Source organism: Coniosporium apollinis (genome assembly GCF_000281105.1).
Source record: "Coniosporium apollinis CBS 100218 chromosome Unknown supercont1.3, whole genome shotgun sequence".
NCBI lineage: Eukaryota > Fungi > Ascomycota > Dothideomycetes > Coniosporium > Coniosporium apollinis.
This window is the reverse complement of record NW_006913265.1, coordinates 684,843-697,572: the sequence shown is the minus strand read 5'-3', so window position 1 is coordinate 697,572 and position 12,730 is coordinate 684,843. Positions and strand designations below refer to the sequence as shown.

Here is a 12,730-nt window from a genome sequence, read left to right as displayed (position 1 = left end):
TTCATTGCCGATGAGGAGGTTGGTGAGGTCTTGCCGCCAGGGTGCTTGAGAGACGGGTTGATGCAAAGCCCATGGAGCCGAAGGCCTGACTGTTTTATCTTAAGCTACAACTTCTGCCACCACATTGTATGCTGAGAACCCGAACTCCGCAATCCACAGCGGTAGGCTCGCTCTAGGCTACCGCACAGTCTACGCTCTAAATATATCGCGAATCTTTTATCCCTCCACACCGTGCCGGCAGATGGCAATCGCTATTTCGGAGACCATCTCACAGTATCCGCTGCTGTGTTCAATCGCCAGCGGTCTCACGGCGCGTGAGCTGTTTGCGCTGGCCCGCACATGCAAAGAGCACTGGCTGTGCATCCATTAGAGCGACACAGCACTAGCTATACATCCATCAAAACAAACGACACAGCATGGAAGAACCTCAGGAAAGTCACCATATGCGACGCGCAGCAACCACCCAAGAGCTTAATCGGCAAGAGGCCTCATCAACTATATCTCAAGCTAGCAGCGACACCTCCTCTTTTCGTCCTCAAACCATAGTGGCTGCTCCTTTAAATAAGGGCAAAGGTCCTGCAGTCGAGCAAGATGACATGCTTGAAGAAGCTCAAGCATTTCAAGTGTCCATGGCCAAGGCTAAACCCCCCTCAAGATCAGTTCCGTCTGTGGTGACCGTGGTGGCTCGGTGGCCTGTGCTAATCCCACCTCTCGTGGAGTCTAGCACATCAGAGTATTGTTGCGAGTCGTGGTGGTCTCGCGAACCGTGGCGGCCCAGCGACTCATAGTGGTCTACCGTGTGGCACTAGAGCGGCGTACGTACGTTCAAGCGAGCCATGCTTCTACCAAACCCGCCTGGGTAGATGCACACGCGGAGCCAATTGTCCCTTCTCCCGCAATGCGGGACCAGTCGGCGACCGCAACCACCGTGGCCGCGAGTACCCGGTACCTAGCTGCATACGTGACCATCTCTTTGCATGTCTTTGAGGCCATGTTCCTATGCACATGTCAAATCACCATGACGTGGCGCTGTCGACGCTTACCTCCATAGGGATGAGTGCCTTAATGGCTCATTGACCCTTAACGATGCCCATGTATACGTGCTTAGTCCTTTTACTCGTCTATAGGCCTGTCTAAGTAGTGGACATCCCCTGACTCGCGGCCGCGTGTATTCCTCAGCAGCAAGCGCGTCGTATATCCAATAGAAAGGCAATTGCACCTAAGCACAGATACTACCGCTATTGCTCCATGTCGCGACACATAGCGTACTGGTTCTGCGAAGCCTTACTCACACGACGGAACATTGAAGTTAGCACTGCTTCCCAACCGCAATAATAAGAAGCTTACTAGTACCGCAACTTCCAAGCTTTGATACCTCGCAATAGGCATTGTCGCTATTGCTCGCGGTACTAACGAATAGTTAGCTGGTAGCAGGGGGCTTTCGACCAGGCCTGAAACCACTTACAGTCCCGAAACCATTACGGACACGGACGACGTGCCTGAAGATCTCGGCCCTAGTGGTCTCGCGGGATACGACGCTGGACATCTTGCTGGACAATGCAGCACGAGCAGTACTAGAAGCTTTGACTTCCTGCTCATGATCCGTTTCTATGCATGAAAGTGCTCCCGTCGCAAGGTGGTCGAGAGCCTTCAAGCAGGGTTCTGTCACATCTGCTCTCGGTCTGAGACTGCCTCGTCACTAAGAAGAGCAAATAATTCCAGCTGTCAGAACACGTGCAGAGCAAAGGATCAGTATTATTCATCCAATAATAGCTACGTCCTGCTTCTAGAACAATGCGCTCCCAGCACCCTGTCAGCACAAATCCCTCAATCAGGCTGACAAAAGCAGCTTCGAACTGTCCTGCCCATAATGCCGCTCCACCTTACCCTTACATGCTTCCCGTCCCGTTCTTCGGCCGTGACCTACAATACCCGGTTAGACCCTCAGTTGCGCGAGCCTGGTGGAGAGATCTGCCATTGAATCGTGCGGTTTATGCAGCGAGGACGTGCCCAACGGCCTATCCAATGCCGCTGCTGGGCCCATGGATGTGCTTATGTCGATATATTACCCACCTGTCGAAGCTCGACGAGCCTTGGTCGGGGTAGGTGGCGTTGCCTCTCGCTTCGTGCCAACCGCCGCTTTGGTGATCTTCAGCGGTTCAGGCGTCAGTGCAGCATGCTGCAGCGTCAAGCTCTTCTGTGGGGTGGTTTTCGGTTGCTTCGTGCCAACCGCTGCTTTGGTGATCTTCAGCGGTTTAGGTGTTGGTGCAGCAATAGCAGCGGCGTCAAGCTCTTCCGTGGGGGCGGTTTTCGGATGCAGCGAGAGCAGCAGCGTCTAGCTCTTCTGTAGGGGTGGTTTTCGGATAGAGCAAGGGCAGCAGCGTCCAGCTCTGTGGGGGTGGTTTTTGGATGCTGAAACGAAGTATGAACGCCCTGTGGCACTGGTATACCGCCAATAGACTTTAGCGTTATCAGCGGCTTCATAGCTCCCTTTGTACGTTTGCGGATGGGTGAGCTTGCCCTGCCGACGGGCCGATCTTGAGACACCGACTCCTGAGCCTGCGATTACCTCGCAAAGCGATTGCTAGACTCGCGGCCTGTGAGTTGCTCATCACGCCAAGGTGTCGTCTTGCCAGGACCTCCAGACCTGTTATAGCCCTCGTTGGGGCGCGGCTAGGGCGTTGTATAACGGAAGGTGTTGGGCCAACGGCTGGTCCTATAGCTGCTGCTGTAGCGGGGAGAATAGGAGCTATTATAAAGAGTCAGCGGAGTTAGTAGGATAGTGAGGTTCTTAGGAGTCCTACAAAAACTGCGAATGTTGTCAACATCGTGGGAGGCACCCCCAGCGCGTGGTAGATCTTTATATTGGCAACACCGGGCTAAGGATTCACGGCAACTACCCTCCGCCCTGATAGTCTCCGCACGAAGGGAACGACGAAACCATGACTGTGGCAAGTGTTCGCCCAACACGCTAATGCTGTGCGCGTTGGCTGTAGGTATGCGTGAGTGTAGTTTGCTTGCAGGTGTTGACGTAGGATGTGCGGATGGTGAAGTTGACGCGCTTCTCGGTACTCTTGCCGCCGGAAAGTCCTCGGTCTTGGCGCCGCATCACTAAGATCACGCTTGAGGCTATACAATCGCTGCGATCATCAACGAATAGTGAAATAATAGCGTTGTATTGATACATTGATTCAGTGAAAGTCTATATCGCTGGCTTAGCTGTTAAAAAACAATTCCGTCACGGTCTTGTCTCTATAGATGCGGTCGTAGATGCGGCCGGGGGCTTGATTGGCTACACCGAGAACTTTCCGGCGGCAAGAGTAGCTGAAGAGGGTAGTTGATGTGCGGGATCTGATTCCATCGAAATTGGACGAGGGCCACGTTGGAGGAGTGAGCGTTTTGAGATCCCTTAGGGCCGTGAAAGTAAGTAGTGTCCCGATAATGTCCATATCCTTCTGCCTTAACATAGACAAACTTCCCTGACACCCTTCCGGTGGTGGTAGTACAGCTAGATGAAAAAAGTCTCCTCGGTTTGACGACCTCACCTTCTCAGGATGCTGAAGCCTCAAGAGAGGCCACCAACACAATTTGCAGAGAAGAGTGCCGCAATCTGTATCTGCCGTCTATCATCTGTGTCAGCATAGGACAAGTACTTGACTGAGCTGCCGTCCTTGGGATATCTACCTATAAGAATACCACTGCGAGCCCCGCGGGCATTGGCGGGTAGGTCGATCATGCTTTGTGGCATTTCAAGAAGATAGGAAGGGCTGCGCTGTCACATGACTGCATTCAAAAACTGTCGATGGGAGGAAGGAATCTTGTATAAAGCTGTTTAATTTCCGCTAGCATGTGGTGTTGTTTATTGATTGTGCCATCCGTTCTCTCCCACTAGTTCTGACCGCCCTCGATTACATTCAAGATCCAAAGCGCCCGACGTCTTCCTAACACTACTCCAAGACCCGACTGCATATTTTATAGATTTCTCTACTTAGAATTTATTAGGCGAGTGTAGCGCTGACCGTCCGGTCGTACTTAATCGCTAGAAATGGAACAAACGCCAATGAAGACGACCTAGAGCAAGCCTGAAAGCTATCGATTTTCCAGGGTGCGTACGCTGGATGATCTGGTGTGGTGGTAATGAACTTTGACTAACGCTCGGTGAGCGGAAGCAGATGGAAAGCGTCCATTTCCGCTAATGGAAGAGGGCGACGTCGGAGTTCCGAAGAGCGTTTCAGAGGTACAAATCCGGTAGCGAGGCTGCGAAAGAGCACAAGTAGTCCGGATCAGAGCAGATGTTCTGTTCTCAAATTGCATGGACTGACAATACCGGCTCAAATACTACAAGGTGTTTGTAGTCGGAGTATAAGTGATCTTTGAGTACGGGATTTGTGTGAATAGTAGGAACAGTGCCATCGAACGATTTCCTACTTACGGTTGCAGAAACGAGGCACAGCGCGCAAAGGACTGTACTCAGCCTTAATCTTCACTATGTTGTATGGGTGCTCCAACAAACGCCGTGAGGACCTTGTGGTTAACAAGTCCTTGCTGTCGTCGATGTCGAGGTGATAAGTACAGACAGATGAAGCTCGTCGTCCTCCGTTATACAAAATCACCTCAGGAAGCAATGCTTGTTCCTCAGCCATGATGTCGGCATTGTTGCTGTAATACAAGCCGGGAGAAGTCCGACGCGTGCTACACCGGAAGATTGTCAGCGCCATTGGCACTTCAGCCAATTCGCTTTTCAAGCCAAAAAGGTTCTGCACCCTGTGAGCGCATCGAGGCGTCTGCGTTGTGATATTTTCAAAGTGGTAGGTGCATGACTCTGCGGATGAGAGGCATATGCGCCAAGATATTACGCTGTCAGCACCACACTAAAGTCTCAAGCTGCGAGTCTCAGCGGTGAGGTCTGAAACCACGCCTAGAGGAAAGCTCGAAAGAGTCTGCCGCGTAGCCCTTCCGAATGATTCCGACTCTCTGGACAGCCGCCCAGAGGTGTCGATATCGTATCCGGCGCAAGTCCGCGCTCCGGCAGACGTCCCTCCTGTCTCTCCAGCGGCGGCTCGTCAAAGTGGCACGTGAACAGCATCCGGAGAGCCTAGCCACAAATGGGCGACCAGGGCGTCGATCGGGGGGAACAGGAGGGGGTGCTGAGTGGATGGTGGTGAGAAGCGGGCCTTGTCTTGCCTCAGCCTTGATCCCTGAGTGGCTGCAATGCCTGGCTGCTCACATGCCTCGGTCAGCACCCTCGCACCCACCCTCGTGAAATCGTCCTTATCCAAAGCGCACTCGAGGGGGCCAGATGATCAGATCGATGGTGCGGTTCGCGTTGTTGTGATTTTCCTGCGTTACGGACGGCTAAGCCGGTTTGTGCCAGCTTGGCCTGCTTATTAAGAGTCCCTCCGCAGCCGGCCTTAAAGCAACCTCCGCCCCAAAAAACACATGACCTCCATCACCTGACACCCGCGACCTCCCATCCGCGCGATAGGCATATCATACCAGCGCTCGCCAGTCGCGTCTCATTATCCGTCTCGAGGCGTTGCACGGCAAGCTAGCAGTCTGCATACCAACTTGTGTTTCTTTTGCGAAGCTGAAGGCAGAGCTTCGGCGCTGCGTTGACCATCTCGTCCAGCAGCAGCAGCTTTACCGGGTCACCGGTCACCCGAATTAGGTAAGCTACTCGTCCTCACGGTCGACCGCATCTTCCACAACTGCGCTCCGCTTTCACTCCACGTTTCTACTCATGGTCGCGCCGCCATCCCTCAGTCTGGGGACCTTCGCGAGCTCCTCAACGGCTCTCCGAGGCGCGCAGATGTCGCTCTATGCGCAGCTTCTCGTCGCATCGCGGCTACAGAGATGGACTTACCGTTCCGTCCCTCGCTGGCACAGTGGTTAATGGAGACACGCTCTCGAGCACGAACGGCTGTGTTGTGCGCCTCGTCGTCGTCAGTAGCAAGCGCGTATGCGACCCCTCCTAGAGCAATGACAGCTCGGTGCCACCGGGCCGCAGCAGTCGATTCACCAATCGGACGCGCGTCTGCATCACTGTAACACTTGACAATCGTTCGTAGAGCCGTGCTAACAGTTGGCACCGGCTAGAAACATTGAGAGATCTCGGTCATTCTGCAAATCGTCGGACATCGCATGCTTGCTCCTCGGGAGCACACGGTCGAACAAGCATTCCATGCGTGAACACCTAGCCCTGCAAATATAGCTTAGCCTCTGGTGCCTGGGGTTATCCAGGTTTGTGCTCATCGGCCAAACACTGCTACTGCCACGAACGTTTACCGCAGACCGTACCTCCGCCAGCTCGTCTACAGCCTGGTCCATCGGTTCCGTTTAGCGGTGCAATCGTTGCTCACGTACCCGGACTGTGTAGCTCCTGGTCCTGTCAACATATATCATCACTGGACCTTAGCGATCCACTGCTCGAACATACCTTATCCGATACGTGTTTCACGGGACTAGAGAGTTAGCGCCAGTCTGCCGGGATGGCTGCCACGGCCAGTTATTCGGATGCCGACTCCAAGCTAGGCCTCTCCGGCGAAGCGCCAGCCTCAATGCACACGAACAAGCGGAAGCGCGGCTCACTGGACCTAGAGGCGACCGCTTCTAGACCCGCGCCTGGTGACTCTGCAAGAGCTTCCACGAACAACTCAGGCAGTGGTACGGCGGACTTCCTCTCGGCTCATAACGCTTCCAACAGCGGCGACGACGACATGCAGCACACTTCGAGTCTGATCTTCGACCAGCTAGCACAGCACAACAGCGGCGAACACGGCATGCATCAGAACGGTGGGTCAACCCAGCAAGACGCAAGCAACACTGCCGCAGCTGCCTTATCACATTACTCCATGACCGTACCTCAAGCTACAGAACTCCAATTCCAGACTCAGACGCCGAGCGGTGAAGGCGGCCGACCTCTAAGCGCGTCGTTCAACCTGAGCGAGCACGATATGCACCAGCAACATGGGATGCCTGACTTTAGCGGACTGGATGCTCTAAAGACGGGAGGACAACCCTCGAACTCGAATGACTCTCCGCCCAACAGTGGAGGAAACAAGCCACCGGTTGGATCGGATGAATGGCACAAAGTACGAAGGGACAACCACAAAGAAGGTTAGTGACCAGCTTGAGGGCCCTTGGCTCTCTATGGCCATGCTTCGCCAAGGCGAAGAACGGCGCTAACACTTGTCGTGCAGTTGAGCGGCGTCGACGCGAAACCATCAATGAAGGCATCAACGAGCTCGCAAAGATCGTACCCGGCTGCGAAAAGAACAAGGGCTCCATCCTGCAAAGAGCTGTTCAATTCATCACGCAGCTCAAAGAGAACGAATCACAGAACATCGAGAAGTGGACGCTGGAGAAGCTGCTTACCGATCAGGCGATAGCCGAGCTGAGCACCACCGCCGAGAAGTTCAAGACGGACTATACGAATGCGTACGCTGAGCTACAGATGTACAAGCGCGCATGCGAAAAGGCGGGCATCGTCCCTGACGAGTTTCCGGACGATGGCGAAGGAAGCAACCCGAACGGTGATAGCTGAGTGAGAGTGCAATCGACGGATAAGAACTGGTAAGAGCAAGGGTTTGAAGATATGTGATGAGTGCATGATGATAGCAGTGGCTTGGACGGCTGTATGCTTGTTCTTCTTTATCCTCTGGATCATATCACTTTCTCGTGCGGTTCGATGTGCTAGCGTTGTGGGGCTTTCCTTCTTAATGCTTTGGGCAGTCTTCTCACAGTGACCTGCGTGGCTACTTGGCTGTGTTTCTGCCTTTCCTTCCTGTGAATCATGTTGTCCTGTGGAGGCTGGCTCATTTTCTAGAGGCGCTGAGGTCGTCGTGCCCATCCTTACTTACAGTAGTCACAATCATGCATTCGTGCTTTGCAAAATACTTTCCAATCAACTTGAGGGGCTTCTTTCGCGAATCCGACTTCGGAGGTCCTGTCACGCGGCAAAAAATGATGGACAGTCACAAACCTAACTCCTTGGATTTCATTATGAGAGGAAATATACGACTCATGCCTGCCTCCATCATCAAACATCAAACTAAACCCCTGAACCAAAACCCAGCTACGTCTTGTCAAAACAGGATTAACAAGTCTCAACTCCAGCCTCTGGAAGCTCAATCATCCGTTAAACCACCCATCTCAGTACCAGGTTAGGGCTCATCCCTCATCCATGAGAGATAGACCTTCCTCGTTATGCTGTGTTCCTCTCTTGTCATCGTCCTCACAACGCTTGTCACTCTCGTTCTCAGTCAAAGTCCCTTCCGGAGCCAAAGTCCCATTTGGAGTCGAAATCCCATTTGGAGTCAGAGGCTCATTTGGAGTCCAAGTTCTCTTCGGAATCGAAGTTCCATTCGAAGTCAAAGTCTCGTTCTCCACCAGTCCATCTGTCTTAATATTCTTGTCACAAATCTCATCCTCCGAGCGTTGATCATCTATATACTGCATGCACTGCAGTATGCGCTTTGCCTCCCTAATCGAGTGTTAGTCGAAATAGAAGCCGGCACGACAACAACCGCCGGAGACTGTAAATCGTATCAAGGATACTTACAAGCATATCACTTGCTCCTTGTCAAACTCCTTCCGAAGTGGTCTGTAACAACCGTGGAATACAGCACTGACAATGAGGCTGAGAATGATAGACCATGGTAGTACCTTCGTGGCGATGGATCTCAAGTCTGCGCCGCAAAGCAGACCGACTGGAAAAGGTAGGGTGACGCCCGCGACGAAGAAGTTGGCTTGATGCGCGTCATCGACGTACAGTATGTGGTAGTGAAACAAAGCGAATGCATAGGTACAACAGGCCGAAAGGAATACTATCGGCGTAGGATCAGTCAGGAAGGCAGGGAGATGAGCCTCCAGGTGGATCTTGGCGAGGACCAAATGGAGGGCATCGCAGATGGCGGAGACCAAATGGAGGGCATGGATGATGGTGGAGTGGCCCGTTCCTCCTAGTCGTCTGTCAGCATCTGATATTGAACGTAATACGCAGGACCTAGTAATCAGTTTGAGCATATGGGAAGTGCGGGAGATTTCTCAGTACCATGTTTCTTAGCACCGTTTGAGCTGTTGTAGCCAGTCATGATGAAGGCGGAACCGAATGCTACCGCTAGAGCCACAATAGATGCGGCTGTTGACCACTTCCTTGGGAGTCTTCGGCCAAGGTCGTCCATGCTGGATATCTTGGGATCTCGAAGCGGAAGACTTGCGCTTGTGTTTTGCTTCTCACGCTCGCGTCGCACAGAGCATGAAGATCGGGCTGCACAGTCAGTATCTTACTATATATTGAGTGCTGTAGATCTCAGGAACTCCCACTTTGAGCGCACCTCGCTTGGTGGACTCAGATTAGGAGTATTTGCTTACCTGTGATAATCGAACGGACCCTCGCGAGAACGTCATGTAGATATACCGGTTGACACACTCGACCGAGCCGACCGTAAGGCGTACAATCATTCGGAGCACAACCGTTGTCCAAAGCGATTGTTATCAGCGGTCCTTCATCAAGAGTTTTGACTGCTTTTAGAGACCAGTCCTCCAAAGGGTTCGTTTGATGAAGGTCCAAACATAATTCACCCTTGCGATATTGTCCGCAGGATCAAAAAGGTGGGCTGGTTTCTCCTCGCTTCTCCTCTCATTCTTTTCCAACTCCTCTTCTCCCCAACTACCAAATTGGCCTCTTCCAAGTGTTTCTTTGTCTCCTCGGCCGCCCTCTGTATTTGTTCTGAGATCCGTTTCGTGGTCCCACGGTGTGTAGGAGTATAGCGGCGAAGCCCAGTCGTAACTAATGGAGCTCAAGGACGGATTAGAGCAATCGAATCTCCAGGCGCAGGAGTTGTGGTAGAAAATTGGTCCGAAAAATTCATCGCAGAGATCATAGTCGCAGATGGCAAGAACTGGCCCTGTATCGCATAACGATTCATTGGCGTGGTCGTCCATGGCGAGCTGCTCTCTCTGAAGGTTTACTGCAAGCTCGAAACACAGTCGATGGTGAGGAAGAGGATGAACTTGATTCCTCGCCGGGCTGACGAGACGGTTGCAAGACTGAGGCTGAGCTGGTAAGCACTTCAGCCAAAACCTGTTTTACCGACGAGGCTGAGATACGAGCTTGCGACTTCATCACCGCTTGACTGCACAGCCCCAAAGTCAGCGTTTACAATTTCCCAATCACCACAACGTCGACAGCTTCTGAGATTATGCTGATGAGTTGGGCGGATAGGTGTATGCCAGCTGACTGTCCCACTTCTGGACCCAAACGTATCCTTGGCATTCTCGTAAGAATCTGGCGAAAGCATCTTGCGTTTGTAGCACAACCTGTGTTCCTTTATTGCCGTTACTCAGTCGAAGGTCTCGGATGTCGTCGGCGCTGTCAAGCCTCTGGATTTGATTTGTCGACATGCAACAGATTGCTCCAAGAAGGATTGGCGCTGTGGTATAGCTGACAAGCTCTTCAGGAATGGCGGTGGGAGAAGCGGAGAGACGTTCGAGGAACGCACGGCGATTGCGGCTTAGCCAAACCAGCTGCTTCCAGTCCGGGTTGAAGATGCTGTGCGCGTTGTCTAGCCACGTATTTGGTATGGCTACATACATGATGGCGCCATCTCTGACGCGCGAGCTGCGAGACTCTGCGAATATCGCATACATATCCGCAACTTCCTTCTGTTTGCCGAAATAGACAAGGGAATGAGAAGGATGAAAATCCGTAGGTGGTGTCGAGAAGATGTCAGTGAGGTTTAGGGAGCCGTCGGGTCGGAAGATAGACAGAAGGCGAGAATAGGTGCCACCCTTGTATAGCATGGTGCGGCCTTCGACCTCTATTGGCGGCTCAACTTCGTCTGCGGCGATGGTGCTGGGATGGCTAATGTGGAGACCGCCAGTGAGAGGCTGATTCGGTCGTAGTGCCGGGGATGGCTGAACGTCAGGCGCTGGCGAGTAAGCCCTCTCTATCTCTAGCCTTTTCTTCCGTATGCGCTTGTCAAGGGTGGTAAGGAATTCGAAATTCATATCGATGGTATCTAGCACCCATTCGGACGCCGAGGCCATCAGCCTCACCACTCGGCATTCCGGGTTCATGATGCCAACAACAGCTTCTTCCGACATCCCGAGGTATCTCAGAACGCCTTCCCAGTCCTGGTATTCAAGCCATGCATCTCTCAATATTGCTCGGTCTTTGACGTGCTGCCGGGCGATGATTATAATATCATCCCCGAACCCGTGCTGACCCTCTCTACCATGCGTCTGCAGCCATTCCCAATGCTCAACGAGCAGTCGAGCTGTGTCTTCCCCAAAGCCGCAGAACTCCAACGCCTCTTGGCTATTAAGTTCGTCGGGAATCTCAACAGTTTCCTGGCTCGAAATCGTTGCAAAGGAACTAGTAGAGACGGTGCGATACCCGGCGTGAACGGTTGCAATATTGCTCGAGCTGTACTCGGCAATGATGTCTAGCGACGTAGCGGAAAGGACTCTAGTCGACGACATGTTGAGGTACGAGAATTGCCAGGAGGAAGCTGTCGTGCGAAGGCTTCAGAAGTGAGAAGCAGTGACGCCAAGCTAAGTAGGAGGTGAAGGTTATGTCGAAGTTGACTGAAGGCAAAGTGAGCTGAGGACGTCAAGTGAAATTCTGGGCGGGCGAAGTGAGGTGAACGTCGAGTCGTTAAGTGAAAGTTGACTGAAGCTTTGCTCTTTGTTCGGCCAAACCTCCACGTTCAAGGATGCAATATTTAAGTGGGTAGAGCCGGCGCCGGCCCGAAGCGAGCCGCTTAGCGGTCACCGGCTTGCGAGCTAGCAAGGATTCTGAACCAATCATAGCCGTTTTCACCGTGAAGGGGTCACCGCTGCCATGTCGGGCTTCGCCCTCATGGAGGTACCGACTGATCGCCGAGCTGGTCCTGTACTCCGCTGGTCGTATGTCCAAGCTGTACTTCCCCGGAATGGAATCATCACTAATCTCTCGTTGCAGTTTGTTCGCCGTGTGGGCCCTCGCCGTGCCGCTGTTTATCTGGTTCATGTCCTGCTGGCTCAGGCAAGACCGACTTCGCTGCATCCTTCTATCCATCGCACTGGACGTCATCCTCATCGTTGCATTTTCGCAAAGCATGGCCTCGGTTGCTGAAGGCTTCATCACCTTTGGCCCACTCCTCACTCCAGCGAGTACGTTTCTGGCTTATCTCTTCATCAAAGCGACGGGAGAGCGGGAAAGTGCAAGCGCAGGAGCTGTTGCTGGCCTGGAGCCAGATAATGCCGTATACATTCCTCTAGCTCCTGCCCCCCGGCCACCGACAGAGAATAGAAGAACGAACGAGGAGGCACCGCTGCACCAGACGTCCAGCACGACCACTCTCGTCGAGGATGACACCCCTTCCAATTCTCGAGAGACAGGGCATGGTGTGGGGCGAGTGCCATAATTCCACTAGAGTCACCTCCATTCAGCAGCGTCGCGAGCCGCAAGAGCATGTTGACCAGGCGCCTCTTCCCGCTGCAGGGATGGGTGCTATAGTCGTATCATTGTAGATCCTCCGTTACGTAGGTATGTTCTTGTTTATCCCGCACCGACTACGGTGCCGGAATTTCTGGGTTAGGAGTTTTGTCTTTCCCCCCGCACGAGCACTTTACGAATGTCGTCAAATAATGGTGCTTCACGGGGGGTGTAGGTAGACATTCTCACATCGCCATCGGCGGCTGAGGCTATGTTCTCGGGTTAGGGGAGTTCACATGGAATGGCACA

The 12,730-nt window shown here is 53.0% G+C and overlaps 2 protein-coding genes across 2 annotated transcripts; one reads left to right on the top strand and one right to left on the bottom strand.

Annotated features, from left to right (window-relative positions):
* Positions 1 to 6,488: 6,488 nt before the first annotated feature.
* Positions 6,489 to 7,543, top strand: W97_00947 (uncharacterized protein; the record flags this gene model as incomplete). The annotated part of the gene is made up of 2 exons (XM_007778858.1): positions 6,489 to 7,116; positions 7,200 to 7,543. 2 exons carry the CDS (start codon positions 6,489 to 6,491, stop codon positions 7,541 to 7,543), a joined length of 972 nt encoding a protein of 323 aa, XP_007777048.1.
* A 2,657-nt stretch (positions 7,544 to 10,200) lies between these two features.
* W97_00946 (uncharacterized protein) lies at positions 10,201 to 11,484 on the bottom strand (the record flags this gene model as incomplete). Its single annotated transcript, XM_007778857.1, has 1 exon — positions 10,201 to 11,484. The coding sequence occupies one exon, from the start codon at positions 11,482 to 11,484 to the stop codon at positions 10,201 to 10,203; it is 1,284 nt and encodes a 427-aa protein (XP_007777047.1).
* Positions 11,485 to 12,730: the final 1,246 nt, after the last annotated feature.